A 22299-nucleotide genomic window follows, 5' to 3' on the forward strand; every position below is an offset into this window, starting at 1 on the left:
GTAAATGTAAATGGTGGAACTCCTTGCTACAGGAAGTCATTGTGGCCAAGAATTTAGCAAGATTCAAAAAGAGATTGAATATTTATATGGATATTAAGAATTTGTGGAGTTGTTATAATTAAATGTCAATGAATGTTTGGAAGGGATTTTAAACCCCCTGGCTAAGGGTTTAAACTAATCTCTAATTATCAGAGACCAGGATGAGCATATGTGGGGCAAGCAGATTATCCCACATCTGCTACTTCAGGGGTCTTACACCTTTCTCTGAAACTTCTGGTTTTAGCCACTGTCAGAGACAGGATATTGGATTAGATGGACCTTGGGTGTTAATGTTCGTGATTCTTATGTTCATGCTCCATCCCTTCACAGCTCTGACATGTGACTGCAAAATGCCTGTTTCATCTTCACAGAACAAGTGAGTATACTCCATCTCAGGGGCTGATATATATAACTGATGTTTCTACGTGCTGGGGGGCCTCTGGGTGTTGGAAGTGAGAGCAGGGGGACTATCACTTCTGTACTTTCAGTGGACCCCCTGCAGGCATCCAGGCAGCGAGGAGGCGAAGGAGGCACCTGCCTGATTGGAAAGCACAAGGGGAGAGTAGGTTGCAAGACCCAGAGGGTAGTGAGGAGAGAAGAGGGAGGCAGAACAGGAACCAGAGTTTTCAGGGGAAGCAGATGTAGAGGGAATGGAAGCTTGTGAGAAGTGGCTGGTGGATACGAACAGCATTGGATGGGGGAAGGGACTGTGGGCATATACAGGAGCTGAGGGAAGAGGGTTCTGGGGGGAAAAAGGTAGCATGTGCTCATGTAATTACAGACCGTATCATTATGCATATGTACAAGGGAGCCAAACTGAAGTTGCACAGGCAACCTTAATTCTGGCATTTCCTAAACTGAGTGCTTGACTTTGAAAGAAGAAGTTACTCACCTTGTGCTGTAACAATGGTTCTTCAAGATGTGTGTCCCTATGAGTGCTCCACAACCCGCCCTCCTCCCTTCTACTTCAGAGTTCTTGCCAGTGACTCTGTGGTAGAGAAGGAAGTAAGGGGCAGGGGGCCTTGCCCGTGCACGCTGGCTAGCCTCATGGCATGGCCCAAGGAGGGATAGCGCATGTGTGGGCCTAAAGGCTACTGGTACCAAAGTTATCAGTTCAGTTGTACAGGGACGCAAGCCAGAAGTGGCGGAAGCTCCCTAAAAGTGTGGGGGGGGGGGCACCAGAACCTGAACTGTGGCCCTGTACCCGCCACCGACCGCTCTTTCTCCCCAAGGCCCCGCCCCGCCTCTTCCCACTTTTAAAAGTGATGGGGCCATATCCATGTTCTGGTTCTCCTGATGCAAGCATACCTACAGTGGAGCACCCACTGGGACACTACTCAAAGAACCACCGTAATGTTCCTTTAATGTAGGGTTTTTTTTAAAATGTACTATGAAAATAAAATGGAATAAAGAAGCGATCCAAAAGGGTTGGAAAAAGTGTGGGGGAAGAAACCCTACTGTGCAGGTGTTAGCTTTGAATTTACTGATGTTTGTAAGATTAAAATCTCAGCCTTAGTGTTGCACTAACCGAGGATTTTCGTATAGTTTTAATTCTGTAGTTCCACTTACTGCACTGAAAAAGCACGCAGGGGAAAAAGAGAAGTTTTGCAGTTCAGAGATTTTGAAAGTAAGCAAGTGATGGATAATGATACAACCACATAAAAGTACACCATGTAACCTGTCAGATTTTTGCATAGTATGTTACAGAAAACTTCCCCGCCCTTTTCCCCACCCCCAAATCTCCTTCCCTGTCTAAACTTTTCAGTCAAGAGAATCCGTTCAGAGACACTATGGGCAATCACAGACGGGTGTAAGTATCTACACAAACTGCACTTCTTTAACCTCAGAGGAATTTCTCCCATCTCCACCATGCTGATGAAATGAAGGCTCCTCCAGGCATGCGGGCGAATAGAACTGTACTGCACATCCTTCTTGTGGTGCTATCTCTGGATCACTGTCAGGTTTATGGTAAGATGCTTTATCAATCTAATGTGACTTAAGTTACTAGCCTTCATAGACAGCCGTGTACTCAAGTGATTTTCAGTGCAGTCTGGGTGAGGAGAAATTCAGACTGTGAAACTATGGTATGCTGGATTATGATGGAATAAGATACAGGACGTGAATCTAATAAGGTAAAATAATGAGCACATGGATTATGGATATTAAAACCAGGCCTCTAAGTTACTGTCTTGACTGAAATTCAGCTAATTGGTACGGGGATCTCTCCAGTTCCTGACCAAAGCCTCTGCCAGCTGTGCAAGGGTAGAACCCAAGCACCTTGTTGAAGTCCTAAAGTTCTACCAGGTGTGGTTTGACCCCAGAGTGTTGGCAGAGTGCTTGCATGTCCATACCTAGAAGTTACCAATGTGGCCTCAGTCACATGTCCTAAAATATCCAGGGCTCTAATTTTCCTCTCACTTTCTGCAGTGAAACTGTTGACTTTAACAGTGGTTCTCCTGATTTATACCAGTATAAGGGAGAGCTGATCCCTGTATTTATAAAGACATTGTGCCTAATTCATCTATGATAATTTTTCTGAACTCAGTGGCATTACAACAGAGACTTTAGCCCATGGTGATTATGGAAAGAGAGGTTCTGGGTTATCTCACAAAGTAGAACAGCCCTTTAAATTTATCCTTTGTGTTCATGGTTAAAAAAGAATCTAGTCAACGATGACAAAGACAAGCACATCTATTACAACTGCTTATTGCCTCTCATGTGTTTGCTACTTTTAATTCAGTCTGGATTAGTCCAGTCCATTCCATTTGTCCAAAATAGTGTGAAACAGTGCACATAATATGCTGTAAGCATTAAACTGATTTTGAATAGTTATGCTATGTTAACCTTAAAGTTGTATTTCCACCACTGCTATAATTTACTGCAAGGTACATAGTCATAATATTGATGAAACACTCCTATTAATAGCATGAGACAACAAATTAAGTTAAAGTGCATGTCATTAGCAGTTTAGCCACAGATCATGGGAAAGTCAGAGGTGTGGGGTGAAGGACGTGCCCTGCCCGGTTAGCGATGTGATCGTCTCTACCGCTGACTCAGTGTGTGACCAGATTTTGGGCAAGTCACTTAATCTCTCAGTAGTTTGTTTTACCCATTTTAAACTAACAACTCTCTACCTCAAAGGTTTTGTGAGCTTCTACAGCTACTGACCATCTCCCTCAGGGCTCTGTGGAAGTCTACTCTTCCCTTCTTAAGCTTCCTTGTTGAACTTAGTGTCACTCTGCCATTGCCCACTCCCATGTCTGGCAAATGGCCAGTGTCTCAGATAATCACTTCTCTGCCTTATTCCACAAGGTCCATGTGCACGGGTCAGCCTCTCCAAATTCATCAGCCAGGCCCCTAGCCCCTCCACATTTAAGTCTTGTCAAAAATCTATTTCTGCTACGTGGGCTATAATGAATCTTGTTTTTGTTCCCTTTCCCTGACTCTACATCTAATGCTGTCTGTCTGTCCTTTGTGAACTCCTCAGAGCAGGGGCCATCCCTTCTTATGTACTTAGAAAGTGCCTTGCATATCATGCATGCATGCAAACAAATAACAGAAAGGCATCAGAAATATTACACAGTGCTGAAATTTGCAAAAGCAGTCTCCATTATTGCCCCATGATTTCACACGTTCATAACTTTCTGACACATTTACATTTTGGCCATGAATTTCTTATGCTTGTTCTTCGCCTAAAGGTGCATTTATCTGAAGAGTTTAAGCCAAATTGCTTCAGCCATTTTTGACATAGGACTGAAAATGTTTCCCCTCCCCTAACACGGACAAAGACTGACCCTTTTTGCCTCTACAGAGGCAGTCGACATTGACACTTGATGTAAGGAGTCATCAGTAAGGAGTGTATGCTTTCTTAAATTTGGAAAAAGTAGTATTACCTCACAGGCACAAAATGTCAAATGAGTGGAAAATCTCTGAACGTGCTCAGTATGCCTCTATTATTTTTAGCCTAATAAAACCACACCAACTCTGTGACATGAAAGTGTATTTTTTCCCCACCCAGCCTGATGGGCACAGGAACTGCTGCTCTCAAGCAGCTGCTGAGGCAATCTGCACGGAGAATACTATAAAAGTCTCCCTAAAACAGAGTCCTGCCAAAAGGATTGCCTTAACATCAGGGAAAGGAGAAGATTGGATGGAAAAAATGAAGGACTCATGGTTTTTGACTCTCATACCAGTATGGCTGCATTGTACACTACTCTGCAAATTCTAAACTTCTGTTAAAAAAAACAACAACTTATTATCAAGCTGCAGCCAAAGTGATTTCTTTCCATGGTTGACATGACCTTGCAGAGAACTTTTACCAGCCAGAAAACAGCAACGACTGTCTATCAATCAAGCACCTCAGTGGAAAGATGAATTTCAAACAGTAATTGTTATTGCTATTCACAGGAAAATTTCTCTTTGTAGATAAAGAAGTACGTTGATGAAGCATTAAGAGAGCTCTGATAAAAGTAAGCAAAGAAAGGCAAAAAATAAGCATCTAATAACAATATTAATTCAACCATGTTGCATTTGTGGAATATTTTGTGACGTTTTAAAAAATATCATATTGGATATTTAGCTATATAGAACACTACATTTGTGCAACATGACTGAGATAGTTCTGCTGTGGGAACCTTAATGTGTGCACTCGTGTTTTATCCATTAGTCCACTCCAAACGTCAAGGAAATCAACTAGAAGAGTGCCTTCTGCAATACTCCTCTCTTTGGTCCCCTTTCCCTGTATTGCAGATGGGAGCAGAAGCAGATTTGCGCACGAACTTCTCTCTCTCTCTCACTCTCTTTAAGGTAGCAGATTAGCATAACAAATTAGCAGATGTCACTGCCACTCTATATTCTTTAAACCAGAGGCTCTCAACTTTTCTAACTACTGTGCCCCTTTCAGGAGTCTGATTTGTCTTGTGTACCCCCAAGTTACACTCACTTCAAACTACCTGCTTACAAAATCAGACATAAAAATACAAAAGTGTCACAGCACACTAGTACTGAGAAATTGCTTACTTTCTCATTTTGACGATAAACTTATAAAATAAATCAATTGGAATATAAATATTGTGCTTACATTGCAGTGAATAGTGTATAGAGCTGTATGATGTAAGTTAGGTCGACATAATTTTGTAGTGTAGACATGGCCTGAGTCTTTCTAGAGTGCCTCTTGCCATAGTACCTCTCTCGACACTTACAGCTGTGCTGCTGTAGTGGTTAATGAAGATGCTACCTATGCTGATGGGAGAGCTTCCCCTATCAGCACAGGTACTCCACCTCCCCAAGAGGTGGTAGGTATATCAACAGGAGAAGCCCTCCCGTTTACATAGTGCTGTCGACACTAGGAATTCAGTTGGTGTAACTGCGTTACTCAGGAGTGTGGATTTTCCACACCCATGAACAACATAATTATACGGACGTAAGTTTATAGTGTAGACCAGGGCTGAGCATATAAAGAGTTTTACATATCAAGAACACAAATATTCAGAGAGTTGGCAAACTGGTTTTCCAAAATGTAAGATCACCCAAGCCCCAAACTTTTGTCCCAAACTTTATGTTTACATGTGATCTTGCAAAGGGGGGTTGGTTTGTGCCCTTTGTTGTTTCTTTATGATGTCTAAATGTGGCTCAGAAAGTTTGCTAAACAAACAAAAATGTTCTTGCTTTTGTTCTGCCTTAGAAATATCAATCATGTCATAGAATTTAAGGCCAGAAGGGATCACTGTATCCTCTAGACCAGGGGTTGGCAACCTTTCAGAAGCGGTGTGCCGAGTCTTCATTTATTCACTCTAATTTAAGGTTTCGCGTGCCAGTAATACATTTTAACATTTTTAGAAGGTCTCTTTCTATAAGTCTATAATCTATAACTAAACTATTGTTGTATGTAAAGTAAATAAGGTTTTTAAAATGTTTAAGAAGCTTCATTTAAAATTAAATTAAAATGCAGAGCCCCCTGGACTGGTGGCTAGGACCCGGGCAGTGTGAGTGCCACTGAAAATCAGCTCACATGCCGCCTTTGGCACGTGTGCCATAGGTTGCCTACCCCTGCTCTAGACTGACCTCATGTACAGCACTGGCCACCAAACACCACAGAGTCTGTTCTTAGAAACTAAGCAGCATCAAGTCTAATTAGTACTCAGATGGGAGACCACTTAGGTACTGGAAGACTCAGGAGGAATTGCTCTTCCCACCTAGTCAGTACCCCAGAATGGAACTAGGGGTTGCTAGCATTGCTCTTTTCTTTAGATAAAAGGTAAAAGCAAGCTCCTGGCCAGCTGTGGTTCTTAAAGGGAGTGATTTTTACAGGAGCACAGGGTCTTGGCTTCACTGTTTTTGACAACGGATTCTTACATGACTCAAATGTAAACTAGCACCAGCTGTTAATTGAAAGATCAGGATGGTCAATTTTTAACACAACTAACTCAACCCATGGGTAGAAACTCTAAGTGTTGCTATATCTCAATTAATCAGATTCCACCTGCATGATTAATCATAAACACCCAGTTCTCCTTAATGTTTTCCAGGACAAAAACAAGGGTAAACAAAATTGAATTTCTAATGTAACCAAACGAACAACAAAACAAAATAAAAAAAGTAGGGCTGTCGATTAGTCACAAGTTAACTGACGCGATTAACTCAAAAAAAAATGTATCAAGATTAAAAAAATTAATTGTGATTAATCACACTGTTAAACAATAGAATACCAATAGAAATTTATTAAATATTTTTGGATGTTTTTCTACATTTTCAAATATATTGATTTCTATTAGAACACAGAATAGAAAGTGTACAGTGCTCACTTTATATTATTTTTGATTACAAATATTTGCACTGTAAAAATGATAAACCGAAGAAATACAGTAGTATTTTTCAATTCACCTCATACAAGTACTGTAGTGCAATCTCTTTATTGTGAAAATGTAACTTACAAATGTAGATTTTTTTTGGTTACATAACTGCACTCAAAAACAAAACAATGTAAAACTTTAGAACCTACAAGTCCACTCAGTCCTACTTCTTGTTCAGCCAATTGCTAAGACCAACAAGTTTGTTTACATTTACAGGAGATATTGCTGCCTGCTTCTTGTTTACAATGTCAGCTGAAAGTGAGAACAGGCGTTCCCATGGCACTTTTGTAGCTGGAGTTGCAAGGTATTTACGTGCCAGATATGCTAAACTTTCGTATGCCCCTTCATGCTTTGGCCACTATTCCAGAGGACATGCTTCCATGCTGATGATGCTCATTAAAAAAATAGTGTGTTAATTAAATTTGTGACTGAACTCCTTGGGGGCGAATTGTATGTCTCGTGTTCTGTTTTACCCGCATTCTGCCATACATTTCATGTTATAACAGTCTCGGATGAGGACCCAGCACATGTTCATTTTAAGAGCACTTTCACAGCAGATTTGACAGAATGCAGAGACAGTACCAATGTGAGATTTCTAAAAATAGCTACAGCACTCAACTCGAGGTTTAAGAATCTGAACTGCCTTCCAAAATCTGAGAGGGATTGGAAGGATGGAGCATGCTTTCAGAAGTCTTAAAAGAGCAACACTCTGATGAGGAAACTACAGAACCCGAACACCAAAAAAAAAGAAAAGCAACCTGCTGGTGGCATCTGACTCAGATAATGAAAATGAACATATGTCAGTCCACTCTGCTTTTGATCGTTATTGAGTAAAACCCGTCATCAGCATGGATGCATGTCCTCTGGAATGGTGGTTGAAGCATGAAGGGACATATGAATCTTTAGTGCCTCTGGCACATAAATATCTTGTGACGCCGGCTACAACAGTGCCCTGCGAACTCCTGTTCTCACTTTCAGGTGACATTGTAAACAAGAAGCAGACAACATTATCTCCTGCAAATTGTAACCAAACTTGTTTGTCTGAGTGATTGGCTGAAGTAGGACTGAGTGGTCTTGTAGGCTTTAAAGTTTGACATTGTTTTATTTTTGAATGCAGTTTTTTTTGTCCATAATTCTACATTTGTAAGTTCAACTTTCATGATAAAGAGATTGCACTACAGTACTTGTAAAAGATGAATTGAAATATACTATTTCTTTTGTTTTTTACTGTGAAAATATTTGTAATAAAAATAATAATATAAAGTGAGCACTGTATACTATGCATTCTGTGTTGTAATTGAAATCAATATATTGGAAAATGTAGGAAACATCCGAAAATATTTAAATAAATGGTATTCTATTATTGTTTAAGAGAGCGATTAATCGTGATTGATTTTTTTAATCACGCGATTAATCACAATTAATTTTTTTAATCGTTTGACAGTCCTAAAAAAAAGCCTTTAAAGTATAAAGCATTGGAAGGAGGATTTTCCTCTCAGTGAGGTTATGGCATGTGCATTAATGTGAGTGGAGATATTTACCTCAGTGACACAACAGAAAAAAAATATCCTTATTTATGAAGAATTCATTCTAGCCAGAAATTAAAGTTTGGATCTCTGCATCCAAAACATTAGAGCAATCAAATGATCTAAAAGAATCTCTGCCTTTTGCAGTATAAGTTATTAGAGGACTACAAGGAGTAGTTTGATACACAAGCAATACATATTTTATAGATTCCTTTGTCCTCTTTGAAGTCTGGCATCCAAGTACTGATCATGTGTGGCCACCCCTGTTTAGCTTTTCAAGACACGAATTCCACTACATCTGACATCAACAGGCCAGCTTTTTCAAGGCCTCAACTAATGACTCTTGAATTACCATGCACTCACACATCTACAATATCATTTCTGGAGTTGGTTAGTTACACCACTATTGTGAACTGTTAATAAACCACAGCACAGGAAACAGGCAGAAATGTTCAAGAGATATACTCACAGTAAAAGGAAGGTGAGCATTATTCACTCTCAGTAAAGCTTGTAAGAGCTATATAAACTCTGTATAACTGCACTAAAGTCCAGAATTTCCCCTTGCTAATGGATACTCCGGTTAATAAAGAAAAAAAGTCTCCCACTTCCTAGGATGCTGTGTTTTATTTAGGCGCTTAAACCAAAACAAATCAAAACCCGAAGGCTTACCTCAGACTACTTCTTCCCTGAGTCAGAGGCCCACTACTGCTTTTTAAAGAGAACCTGCAAAGAACTTTTCAAAAATTGGCCTTATGCCCCTTAATTACATATAAGGCAGGCCTGAAATATATTTATGGTTTTTTTTTTTACTGCTTGTTTTTCCGCTTAGAAAAACCTGGAATGTCAGATCTGATTTTCCACCGGCTTTGTGGAAGGGCTATTGGGAGGTCTCAAAGCATATTCCTTGTAGGCTCCAACCATTTAACTGAAGGAGAGAGTATGCTGGATTTGAACAAAGACTTCCTTTATCCCAAGTGTTTAGTTATTGCAGTTAAATAGGTATAAACCAAAACCCAAAACTGGAGGAATTTTAAATAGTCTGTCCAAAATTGTCTTCCACTGCAATACCTCAGGTTTCGCTCATCTGATTCTCATGATGTTACCATTGCACTAGCTCTCCACTCTTCAATAGCATCTTTCAGCCTAGACAGGAACTGAATCTTTAACATTAAAAACCAAGCAGACGTGGCTTTTTTGTTTTTTTAAGGTATACACACACGACATTATGCAGTAAAGAAACAAAAAAGGGTACAAGCCCATTTTCTTTTTGCAGATCACTATTAGCAGCAGCTGGGTGACCTTGGGCAAGTTACTTCCCTCCTCTGTGCCTCAGTGTCCCCATCCGTGAAATGGGGATAATGATACTGACCTCCTTAGTCAAGTGTTTTGAGATCTGTTGATGAAAAGCACTAGATGAGAGCTGGGTGTCATGTTATTACTATGCCTCACACTTATGGGCTGAAGGAAGTGGGCATGGGAGAGCAATCCTTCTGGCCTGTGAGGAGTCAGTTTTGCCTCCCCAGCACTCTCATCACTGCAGCAAGCCTGATTGTTGTGGTTTCCTACAAGTGACGCTGAATGAGCAAATAGCAGTACTTGCATTGCAGCCAAGGAGAGCATCCCACTTCTCTGAACACTGACATCAGACAGGAAAGAAAAGGATACTGCCCATGTTCATCACTTTGTGCCTACAGAGTCCTATTTGTACAAACAAGGCAAAGAAATTGTTCCATAGTGAGGGCTTTCTGCTGCCCCAGCACTTGCTATTGTTCAAATGTTAAGATAAAGATGTTTTGTAGTCACAAACACACACGCTTTTTTTAAAAAAGAGGGGAAAACGTGAATCACATTCTCCTGGCTGAGAAGCAGATGAAAACATTTTATTCAAACTCGATCTTTAAAAAAAATAAATCACCTTTTGGATGAGAGAAAGTATGAGCACTCTCAATGCAAATGGAAATTTGTGTAAAGTTCAAAGCAAGTGAAACATTTGTGTTAAGCATGGAATGGCTCCTTCTGTCTTAACTGATAGCATTGCAGGGAGTTTACAGGAGGGGAATTTCCCTCGGTGATCATCTATGTAGGCTGGTTACATTTGGTCTGGAAAACTGAAGTCCTCAATCTCACAGCAGGTATGGCACAAGCAGCAGAAGTGCAAGTTTTCCATGTTTCAGTACCAACTTGCCTCCATCAGACTGCTTCTGTGTCAAGAGCTCCCTTTCCTGGCTTTTGCTTGTCAAACCCTGTTCAGGAAGACAGGACTGGATTAACTCTCTTGTGGGCCCGGGGCTATTAGATTTTGTCGGGCCCCTGGGGGTTGGGAGTGGGCTCAGGGCTGGGGCAGGGGATTGGGGTGCAGCTCCAGCTGGGGGGGTGGGCTCTGGGCTAGGGGTGCAGCAGGAGGTTCGGGGTGCAGGCTCCGGGTGGGAGTTTGGGTGCAGGAGGGGGCTCCAGGCTGGGGTAAGGGTGAATGAGGGGGTGCACGGGCGGCTCCTGGTTGGCAGCACAGCAGGGTCCCTGGATCCTTGCCTGCCCTGGCTCTATGCTGCTCTGCTCCCCAAGGTGGCTGGCATGTCTGGCTCCTAGGCAGAGGGGCCGCCGCTCTGTGCGATGCATGCTGCCCGTGCCCGCAGACACTGCCCCCACAGCTCCAGAGCTGCGGAGCCGGCACTGGGGGCAGCACGCAGAGATTCCCTGAATGCCCTTCGCCTAGGGGCCACAGGGCCATATTGGCGAGCCAACACTCGCAGCTCCAGCCCCAGGGGATGGCACTGAGGCTCGGGGACTGGTATCCGGCCCGTGGTGTGGAGACTTGCTGCGGGTCGGATGAAAAGAAGCAGCGGTCGCATCCGGCCCCATTTAACCTGAGGCTCTGGGCTGCAGCCCCTAAAGCCCCTGCATTAATCCGGCCCTGCAGGAGGATAGCTCAGCAACCTCTTTAAGGGTCTGAGCCCAGCTAGGCTCATCCACACCTCTTTGCCACAATCCAGGGTGGTCCTTCCACTGCATCAGGGTATCTTGTCCCGTCCTAGATGATTATTTGGGTGATGTCTGCTTTTTAGTTAAAAACGTGGTTGAAACGGAATGTGGTTTTACGAACATTTACAGGAATTAATCTATGTTGTTCTTTAGTTCCCGCTTAGAAGAGAGTCCCCTCAGCTACATACATCATCCCTTAGGGAGTGTTTATGAAACGTTAATTGGCTGATTCTTCCTCAACTAATAGTGAATGGTGATGTTTTTATTTCTATACCACCATAAAAATGCATGATGATTTGCAGACAAGGAGAATACCACATCCCTGCACTGAAGAGCTCAAGATCTAAGGCCCTATTCCTCCAGAAAAGTCTGCGTGGGCAGACCCCCGCGAAGCTCACTGTAGGATCAGGAGCTAATTTACAACAAGACAGGGAAGTTATTGCTGGTGTGAAAGGGGAAAGAAGAAAGAAAAAGCTACAGAAATAATATAACAACGTTGCTTTTGCTACTGATGCCAAAGTAGTGAGGGTTACTAAAGGTTTGTGTTAAAGCTGTGTCAAAGGAAGGAAAGACTAGACTGCGTAGGCCTCCTAGAAAAATAGATTTTGAAGAGAAAATGGCAGGAGCGGAGTTGGTTTGTGTTACTGACCATGGACAGCTATTTGGATGAAGGATAACACATTTAACATAAAAAGAAAAGGAGTACTTGTGGCACCTTAGAGACTAACCAATTTATTTGAGCATAAGCTTTCGTGAGCTACAGCTCACTTCATTGGATGTGCATCCGATGAAGTGAGCTGTAGCTCACGAAAGCTTATGCTCAAATAAATTGGTTAGTCTCTAAGGTGCCACAAGTACTCCTTTTCTTTTTGCGAATACAGACTAACACGGCTGTTACTCTGAAACCTGACATTTAACATATTTAGGGAAGAGCCATCAAGTATATGCAGTATCAGACAGGCTTACTACCAAAAACTATACAGCAAATTTAACATTCTGATATAGGCATCTGTCACACTCAGTGATAGCATCGAAAGGGCTGCTGGTAAGGTGTGATCATTGCAGGTATTTCTGGAAGATTATTATAGATGTTTTAATTATTGTTCTGGTTGAAACTTTCTGCTTTCTAATTCTAGCTCTTTGTTTTTATTTTCAGACTATTCAGCCACGCGCAGCTGTTGTGCACTGCACACTAACAGTCTATTTGTATTTTCCTTTCCTCAGAAATGGAAGGGTCCGAGCTACAGACAAAGATGATGATCTCACTTTCTGATTTAGGCTCCATTCCTGCAAACACTTTCACATGTGCTTAACTTAAAGCATATATTTAGCCCTATTGAGTTCAATGGGACTAGGACTGCATACATGCTTACAGTTATATATGTGTGCGATTGCAGGAGAATATTAAAAACAGATTAATATTTCGTAGGTTTAGAAGGTTAATAATTTATTTTATTCCAAGGCACCTGCTCTCAAAGTCCTCTGTGTGCCTTAAAAAAAGTAACCTGAAAACACAGTTTACAATAACTGGACACCAGTATTAGATAGTAAGCTATTTGAGGCAAAGATTGTTTTTATTTTTATATACAACACACTGGCAGCACGTTGTCATGACTAACCAAACCACCAGCACCTCAAATAAATTCAGAGTAGCAACAAAGTCTGAAAGGAAAAACGGGGGGGAACCCCTCCCCCCTAAACCCAACGCACATAATTGTGTCCTTTCTTCCTGACAAATAGGATTCCAAATTCAGAAGTAAAATGTGAGGGGCAAATTACACAACAGTGGGAGGAAGTGGGTTTAAGGGAATCTAAACTGGCACCACATTCACATTCTTCCAGATGGTATGCTCAGCAAGTTACCATAGCTTAGACTCATTCATACATCATCTGTAAGGGCTTGTCAACACAGGGGGAGAGCGGGAGGTTAAATCCACAGCTTTTTGAGTTTATCTGCTTTGACCAGACTTGAGTATACACAATGCAATTTATTGTGAGCACTGACTCTGCACTTATCTCAAACTCTGGATTCCTCTTTCAAAGTGAACTAAACTTTGCTATGAAGTGAGTTAGTCTAGTTTATTGTTCGTGTGCACACAATGCTGCTGCTAACTACTTTGGCAGTTTTCCAAAGGCTATACCACACCACTTTGGAGGCGACAGTTACTGACCTGTCTACCTCTGTGCCCTGCCCTACTCTGGAGTCAAATTGATCAGATGTCCCCTTCCTTGTTTGGATTTAGGAGTGGTGGACAATGTTGGGGGAGAAATGAGGCCAGATTTAAGATACTTTCCCCCTCTCTATTTTTCAATTAATGCACAAAACCTCTAAGTTGTGTGAGAGCTAAGGGGGCTCTATACATAACACACATAACAGAAAACCACAAAAGCAAGGAAATGAAGAGTTAAGGCATCTAATAGTACATTTCTCCAATCAGAGAGGCACAGCTCACCAGTAGTGCAGCCAGCATAACCTTAACTCTGTCCCAATTTTGCAGAAACTGCATTTTCCATCAAAAATCATTTTGACAGAGAATTCTTGGCCTACTGTAATGTCACAGCTGGGCTAGATTTGAACCAATAGACAAAAGTTGCATCACATTACCAGTCTTCTGCAAGAGCCAGTTCTGTGTCCCTTGAGATGAAATAACCCATACTCTGTGCTTTATCTTCTTTCAGTGACCCATATAGAAATAATGAGGAGATCCCATAAAAGCAGACAAGGCAGAGAATGGGCAATGACAGTCAGAAGAGTAACAGTAATACTAATTCATAGTAATAAAGCTATAGGGGGAAGAGACACTATGAAACAATGATAATCTTTCAGGTTTTTCTTCACTTCCAGGAGACGCGACTGTGAACTGTACTGTTGAACTTCTGGTTACAAGAGGTTACAGATACCCGGGAAAACCTGGGGATTCCCTCAGTATAGAGTGTCCAGTGAAGTACTGCACAGAAAAGCCGGCCATGAACTGGTGCAAGATACAGGAGATGCACTGCTCACTTTTGAAAGATGGGCCAACCAGACATACATCCTGGAAAGACGGGAATGTGTTTGTTCTGAACTTTGTACCTGTTCATAAGAACCACAGTGGATTATATCGTTGTCAAGCTACTGTGGGAAGTTTAAGGAGTGAGAGCCATGCAGTAGAAGTTCTTGTTCAAGGTAAGCATTAGAGGATAACTAGTTTTGAGGGAATTTCTCTTTATCAGAACTGATTCTAAAGGTTAAAAACTCATTCTACCTGGAAGTCTGTTTCTACAAACAAACACACTATTCAGTGGCACAGTAGTAATCCAAGTGGCCTTCTAAATATGCTGACCTTTCCCATTCTGCTCCTGTTAATGTCTGCCTTCCCTCTTTACAGTTCTCTTAATGGTCATTGGGAAGAAATCACGAAAGACCCAAGAGGATCAGGAAAAGAAAAACACAGTCATGGGGGATTCTAAAACTCTTGGGATTTAGGATGATCCATGAAAGGCCAATCTAGTAATAACAAATATAAGTCAGTCAAAGCCAACGAAGGTCAGGAAAGGTACAGTCTGGTCACAAGCTGCACAAATCAGTCAAAATGCAAAAAGGTGCATGTTACTGGACAAGGTCAACACCGTACAAGGAATGAAATGGCTTAGGAGAAAATTATGCTGAAGACAGTTGTCTTACAGAGAGTACAAAAGGGAGCGTATGAGTTTGTGCTATGCCTCTTGGAGGCATAGAATACAGTACAGTCCCAGCAGCAAGAGGGATATGCTGCCCTTGGGATCCGGGCTTGGTGCGGTTCCCAGAAACACCTCAGAGGTTTCCTCTAATTCATGGCAGCTCTGCCTGGGCTGCTTATAAGCAGCTCTGCAACCAGGAACTGCTCAGTATGGCTCCGGCACAGTCCTGGCCTGGTCCAGCTGTAAGGCTGTCTTACACAGTGCCTGCACCAGGAGAATTCTCTCCTAGCGTGTTAAGGAGCTTTAATGGCCCCTGTTCATTGCTGCAGCAGTGTACCTAGGGTGCAGGGATAGAGAAAATCCCTCACAGCATTTATTGCTGAACCTTGCGAGGAGGTTTAGCCTGTGCCCAGCTCACACTAGTCTCTTGGTGTGAGCTAAACTCTAATAGAAAGCGCTGAGCAAATAAGAAAAAAAAAAGTATTCACAAAAGTGTTTTGAAAAAGTGACATAATATCTATTTGCAGATGATTCACTTGGCTGGTTTTTTTAAATGTCAAAGAAGACTTTGAATAAAATGTATGTGTATTACTCAAGCAGCCTTAGGAAACAAGTTCTGTGTCCTCCCACCAACTGCCTTCTTTCTTGTTTAGTTGTTCCCCTTAATCGAAAGTAGAAGTCATGGAGACTTCACTATAAGATTGCTCTTTGAGTATGGAAAACATAACCGGGACATAAAGTTTACCAAGTTCTCAGCTCAGTTTCAATTCTTCTCCTGCTTTTCTTTTTCAGACGTGACTACAAATGCCCCTACAAATCCACTATCAAGTAAGTTATGATCTTCTCTTGTAAAATAGGGGAACTATCTCGTATTTATATGACTGTGTGTGGGGAGGGTCATATATTTTTGAACATACTGAAATACTGTTTAACCTCATCACTAAATCACTGTTGCTCACACCATAGCTTGAATGCTTCACTTGGAACTAAACAGCCATCACCTACGCCAGAATCCCCTGCTGCTGCTAATGCATGAATATATCAGCGTAAGCGAGACAAAGCGAATTAGACACTCCATCATAGTGTAACAGATTGTTCAGTTCACACATATTTCTCTAATACTGCATAATACATGCTACTCATGCTGTTCCAGGAGTCACACTGTATCAGAATTGTAGTCTTTGATTAATTTACAGTGCAAAAGGCACAAGTCACCGATAACAGGTTCTTTTACTCAGGTGACTACTTAAATATTTGTTAGAGGAAATGAGATTGGTGAATCACATATATAGAGACATGAAGACTTTATTTAGTACCCAAATGCAAGCAAGCAAGGATAATTACAGTCATAAAAAAGTCAGATGAGGATAGAAAAACAATTCCCTACAATGTGCATATTTACAACCTTATGGAGATCATCATGAGTGAAGATGGAATGAATAGTACATGGAGAAGCACTGTAAGTGGGAGTGATGACAAGGTTTCCAGCCTGATGTTCCAACTAAGGACTGAGTGTACCTTTTTTATACATCTTTCCATTACACCCACACATGTATGGGACCTTATTTGATAAAGTCTCAGTGCCCTGTCCTTGTAAAGCAGGTGTCAAAGGCTTGCTATGTGAAAGGGGTCACCAGTAAAAAAGTTTGAGAACCACTGTTGTATAGCATTCTAGGGGGCCAATGTCAGAGTTCGGGCTACTTGCATGGCCAATTTGCGTCAATGTATTTCACAATAGTTTTGATGGGTAAACTTAGTTTTGCTGCATGGTTACATATACCAAAAAGCCCCTAAAATGCTATTATTTTAAGTTTAGTCTATTCCTTTGCAGTTTACTTGTTTATCACAGGATACATATTGCTAAAAATTATAATTGTAGGTTAAGTACTTATGCTAAATATTTAAGCCTTATGCTATCTACTAGTCTCTGTTAGGTGTTAAACTTGTTGCAAAGCCTATTTCAACTATTTATACATGTTGTTCTTCCCTACTTACATTACAGCTTTAATATCCGCATTTATAAGCATGTTAGCTTTTAACATATAGATTATAGTTTAAACACAAGCATAAACCTTCCAAGATCAGTTCGGGGTCAAGGATCAACAGAACATAAATAACATCTTAAAGAGTGGTAGTGGACAATAATTACCCAAAGCCACAATTTGTTTAGGCCTATTCAGGGGTGTCACACCCACACACTATGAAGGGCCATACACTCTATAACCAATGATGCACAGCTGTGACCTTGTCAACAAAAGAGGATGTGTGCACCCTATACATTACATGGGTTTTAAAATAGATACGGGGGAAATAATCTTTACTATCTTTGTCACCCTCATTTAACATACTGTTCTCTTGAAATATTACAGGCAGCAAAGGTACAAAATCTCATAGTTCCCCACCAATCTGACTCCTCTGCCAAGACCTTCTACTTTCTAAGCTTTTCCTCCTGCCGTCCCTTAAAGGGAACCCAAAGCTCCTGAGTCCATAGTTGTGCACCTAGATATGTGGCCTGATTTCCAGAAGTTCTGAGCACCCAGCAGCTCTCATAGACTTCAGTGGGAGTTGCTGGGTGCTCAGCACTTCTGAAAATTAGGCTGGTGCCAAAGTCTGGACTCAGGAGCCTGTCTTTAGGAATCCATTTCAGAAAGTCTTGGGCTTTGAGTTTAGTTGAGAAAAAAATAAAATGGAACCTCCCAAGTTAGTTTTTTCTATGCTGCAAAAGTACAGGAAATGAAAAAGAGAAGAGGAGGAGAGAATCTGGAGCAGAAAAAGGAAGTTTTGAGCAGCCCCAACCCTAATCCCCCTTAGAATTTCAGACAGCCTTTCACCCCTCACTAAATATATTTCTAATGAATACTTCAAAATGCTTGGTTAACTAGCTTAATTCAAGTTATTCTAAAAAATGTGTGGTTAGCAGATTAAACAAATTGGTACATTGAATTTATGAACTAATCGGATGGCTCAGAATAATCCAGCCAACATCCTATATCATGTACTAATAAATCTTAGAGGAATTTGCAGGTGCCACTAATGTCACAGAAGCTCCTCAAGGACCTAGCAGCAACAATAAGAAGTGGATTATTTATGCCCTATCATCTCTGGGGGCATTGTGTCTCCTCATCCTTATCTGCTTATGCCTGTTGTGTTGTCTGCGGTGGCACTCAGGTGAGCTCTCATACCACCTCCTGTTCTTCCTTGTGCTCCTGCGGGCAGAGTCATTTTTTCTTCTTTGGTTTCCACTATTTAAAACGTCTTCTTTAAGTACTGTTAAAATGTCTGAGAACAATCATCCCCAACTGACAGTTGAGCTAGCACATGGCCAAGGCCTACCTGGTTATGATGATGATTTTTTGGCAGTTTTATTTGTCACCCGTGCTATTCTCATCTAGCAATAGTGCAATAGTTATGAATAAAATAAGAACCCACCCAAACCTCAAACTCCACTTCTTTAATAGTTTGAAACACTGTGATTTGCTCTTTGTCTCTCCCTATCCCCATTTTACAGAAAAGACATTAAACAAGAGTCTTGACCACTTTATCCCTTGCTACAGTTCATAAGAATGGGAGAGTTAACCTTGCAGTCCTGATCACACTCCAACTAATTACATTCTGCTTCCCTAATTTCTCTTTGTATTTTCAATTAGATACAATATTATTCTTCCCTTCTAAAATGTAGTGTCTTGGGCTGTTACAAAGATGCTATCTTCCACCTCAGAAATGGAACCTACAGTTCCACTACATTGTCATTTCGGTGGTGGGAAATGATGGGTCATTTCCCTTACCTATTTCTCAGTGGCTTTCTGAGGGTTAGTTGGTTAATATTCGAAAAATGCTTTGAGACTTACCAGTGAAAGGTGCCGTAATTGCCTACTAGGTGGCTCAAGTTTATCGAGTGTTTTCCATGCCTGATGCCTATGGCTAGTATGTTCTTGTTTATGACTAGAACCGCCTCCCCTCCAGGTAATCTAGGAGAATCTCTCCCCCCCTCCGCTCCCCAATATACTAGGAAGATATTTTTTCCACATTTCTGGGGCTATGGAGGGACAGTCATATTTCCCAATAAACTGTAGAATATGTTTATTACCCTTTGTCAAAATAGATCTTCCTGAATCCAACCTGGGCATACTCTAACTGGATTTTCATGTTTTGAGGTGTATCCAGTAAGGAAAGGGGTATTTTACTGATGTCCATTAACCCTTTTCTACTAGCAGAAAGACAATTCTCACAGTTGTTTTATTGATACACCATCTTCTTTTCTTTTTCTCTCCAGTGAAACCCAAGACAAGCCCAGTAACCTCAGAGAAGGAAATGAACATGGTGTGTTTGAGCTCTGTGCTACCAGGCCTTGTCATATCCTGTACTGAGTGCTGACAGAGTGCTTAGTATTGTACAAACATATAGGAAGACAGTCCCTAGCTCAAGGAACTAACAGTCTAAATAAAAGACAGAGAATACCCCTCAGTCATGTAACACCACATAGGCTGAAGTTTCAAAGTTCAAGTGAAGTAGTTTTGTTTTATTAGTCCATGTTCTATGGTTGTTGGGTCGCAGCTGTATAAGGACTAGCGGAAGAAAACTGCTTTGAATAGGGTTTTGAAGGGACAGAGGGATGACATTTCAAGTATATGGGAAGTGCGGAAGCAGATGCAAAGAGGATACAGATGGGGTTTTTAGGACAAGAGCCTGGAAAGGGAAGTGGAAATGCATAGAAGCAGAGATCCTGGTAAGGTTGGAGCTGGGTAACGCAGTGAAGGTGAGGACAAGAAGTTTGAACTTGACATGGAAAGTGAAAGAAAAATTTTTAAAAAATGTGGCTATATGTATTACCGTAGCAGTTAGGAACCCCAGTCGTGGACCTGGACTCCATTGTGCTTGGCATTGTACAAAGGACAAAAAAAAAGACGGACCCTTCCCAAAAGATCTTATAGTCTAAGTATAAGACAAGAGGCAATAAATGGGTACAGACAGGTGGGTACCAGGAAACCATATTCATTAGTATGACAGGCAATGGCCTCAACGCACCAAGAAGCCAGAGGCCAGTGATCCGATCAGAGTAGCAAGCGAAGGAAGATAGCGTTAGCAGCAGCAGCATTCTCTGCGGACTACTGGGGGACTAGAAATGACAGTAGGCAGCCAATGTGGAGTAGATTGCAGTAAGCAAGGTGAGGGAAGACAAAGTGGGAAGGAGTGAGAGGGAAGAGTGGATTTCAGAAATGTATAAGAGGAACCGATAGATTTGGAGAAGAGAGAGACATGGAAGAAAAAAAAGGAAAGACAGGAGTCACATTCAATAACTTAACAGGCTGATATAGAAGATGGCACAGCTGTCAAAGGTGATGGAGAAAAGAAGGGAGGGGGTAAAAAGTAAAGAAGGGGCGTTTCAATTTTGTCACTGTGAGCTTGATTTGTCAGTGGAACAGCCCAGAGATGGCATAAATGTGATATTGCAATGAGGGGAAGAAGGCAAGAGATTTGTGAATCATCCACCTAGTGATGGTAGCTGAAACTGTGAGACTGGATGACCTTGCCTAGTGAGAGTACAGAGGGATAAGTGGAGGGGACAAAGGACAAAACCCTGAGACAAAAGGAGAGGGGAGAAAGGGAGAAGTTACTCATGGAAAAAACAGAAAGATGGTGGAGAAGAAGGAGAAAATTGAAGCCCATGGAGGAGAAGTGTCAAAAAAAAAACAGTTTTCAGAGTAACAGCCATGTTAGTCTGTATTCGCAAAAAGAAAAGGAGTACTTGTGGCACCTTAGAGACTAACCAATTTATTTGAGCATAAGCTTTCGTGAGCTACAGCTCACTTCATCGAAAGATGAGTGAAGAAAAATGGTACTTAAATGTGGCCAGCATGAGGTCATGTGACACTTGCACGGACTGTTCCAGAGGAGTTGAAAGGTCATAAACCAGACTGCACAGGATTTAACAGGGTGTTACAGGAGAGAAGATTGAGATAGCAGGAACAGATGTCCCACTCAAGGAGGGAGATGGAATTTAGGTGGATAGGCAAGTGGGGTCCTAAGGAGGGTTTCTTTAGGAAAAAATATATGAGTGAACTTGTAAGCAGACAGAGATGCTGGACAAGGGATGAAAGAAGGAAAGACAGATTCGGAGATGGAAGGATGGGGGCAAATAGAGAGAGTCTTGCAATGTGAGACTGGATGGGTGATGGGCAGGCAGAGCCATGGAAGTGAGAGGCACAAAACGAGTGAGTTAGGAGAGCTCCTGCAACGCGATGTTCAATTTTACCCTGAAACTGATGAGATCACATGGAGAGAGGGTAAGGGGGGAAAGAAAGGAGACAGAGAGTTTGGGAAGGGAAGTAAAGTTAGAGAAAGGCTTAAAGATGCAATGATTTCTAACTTTATCCCATAATTTGGTGCATTACCCGAAAGTATATTCCAGGGAACCTGGTTGTCCACCTTTGCTCCAACGTTTATCCATCATTTTTAATGCAATTTTGAAGTGGTAGAGCCCACCTGAATGAAACCTTATGCCGCATCTCTGTTACATCTCACATGTGTGCTTTGTCCAGCTGACACATATCTAATACACAGTTCCACACAGAGCTGAACACCATTCTGTTCTCTTGCAGGTCAGCAGAGCTACATGTGCTCCATACCACACCGACAGGACCACGCATGCCCCCAGTGAAGGATCGACACTTTACTATTGCTCCATGGCTAGCCTGCAGCAGCCATTGGATGACAGCACAATTTATGATAATCATGTCCCTCACTGGAATGGTAGCAGGGCAGCAACTGGCAATGCCTGTGACAGTGCTGCTGTTGATTCCTACCAGCCCTCATCTGAGAGCGAAGATGTCCTTGTTTATGCTTCATTAAACCATTCTAGTATTATAGAAAAGCTCCCGAGAAAGGAGCAGAATGTGGAAATTGAACTTACAGAATATGCCACCGTTTGTGTGAAGAAATAGCCCTGGCAATGACATCTCTTTAACTCGGCCAGCACCGTAATGGTTCATGTCCTGCAGTGACTCAAGCGTTACAGCAGGAACATAAGTACACCTTCTTCTAAACAAAGAGGAATTCTCATCAATAAAAGCATACTGATTCTTATGATATGTTCTGGAATTCACACTTAAGCGAAGCCCATGTTCGTGGTTGGATATTAGCAACCACATGTTTGTTATCTTCCACATGGATTCATTTGAAGCTTTCATATTCCAGGAACGCCCCCTGCTCTGATCAAGGCACTGCCCAGAACAAAGTCAGAGTTT

General features: G+C 41.7%; 1 protein-coding gene and 1 long non-coding RNA gene across 2 annotated transcripts in view; one reads left to right on the top strand and one right to left on the bottom strand.

The window, feature by feature from the left end:
- LOC141984064 (uncharacterized) overlaps nucleotides 1-22299 on the bottom strand; it is a 58959-nt gene that overhangs the window by 3637 nt on the left and 33023 nt on the right. The gene's annotated exons all lie outside the window — the stretch shown is intronic.
- Nucleotides 1920-21996, top strand: BTLA (B and T lymphocyte associated). Its single transcript, XM_074946988.1, has 6 exons — nucleotides 1920-2007; nucleotides 14241-14561; nucleotides 15848-15883; nucleotides 18068-18223; nucleotides 19329-19375; nucleotides 21655-21996. Exons 1-6 carry the CDS (start codon nucleotides 1920-1922, stop codon nucleotides 21994-21996), a joined length of 990 nt encoding a protein of 329 aa, XP_074803089.1.

Source organism: Natator depressus, chromosome 1, assembly GCF_965152275.1.
Source record: "Natator depressus isolate rNatDep1 chromosome 1, rNatDep2.hap1, whole genome shotgun sequence".
NCBI lineage: Eukaryota > Metazoa > Chordata > Testudines > Cheloniidae > Natator > Natator depressus.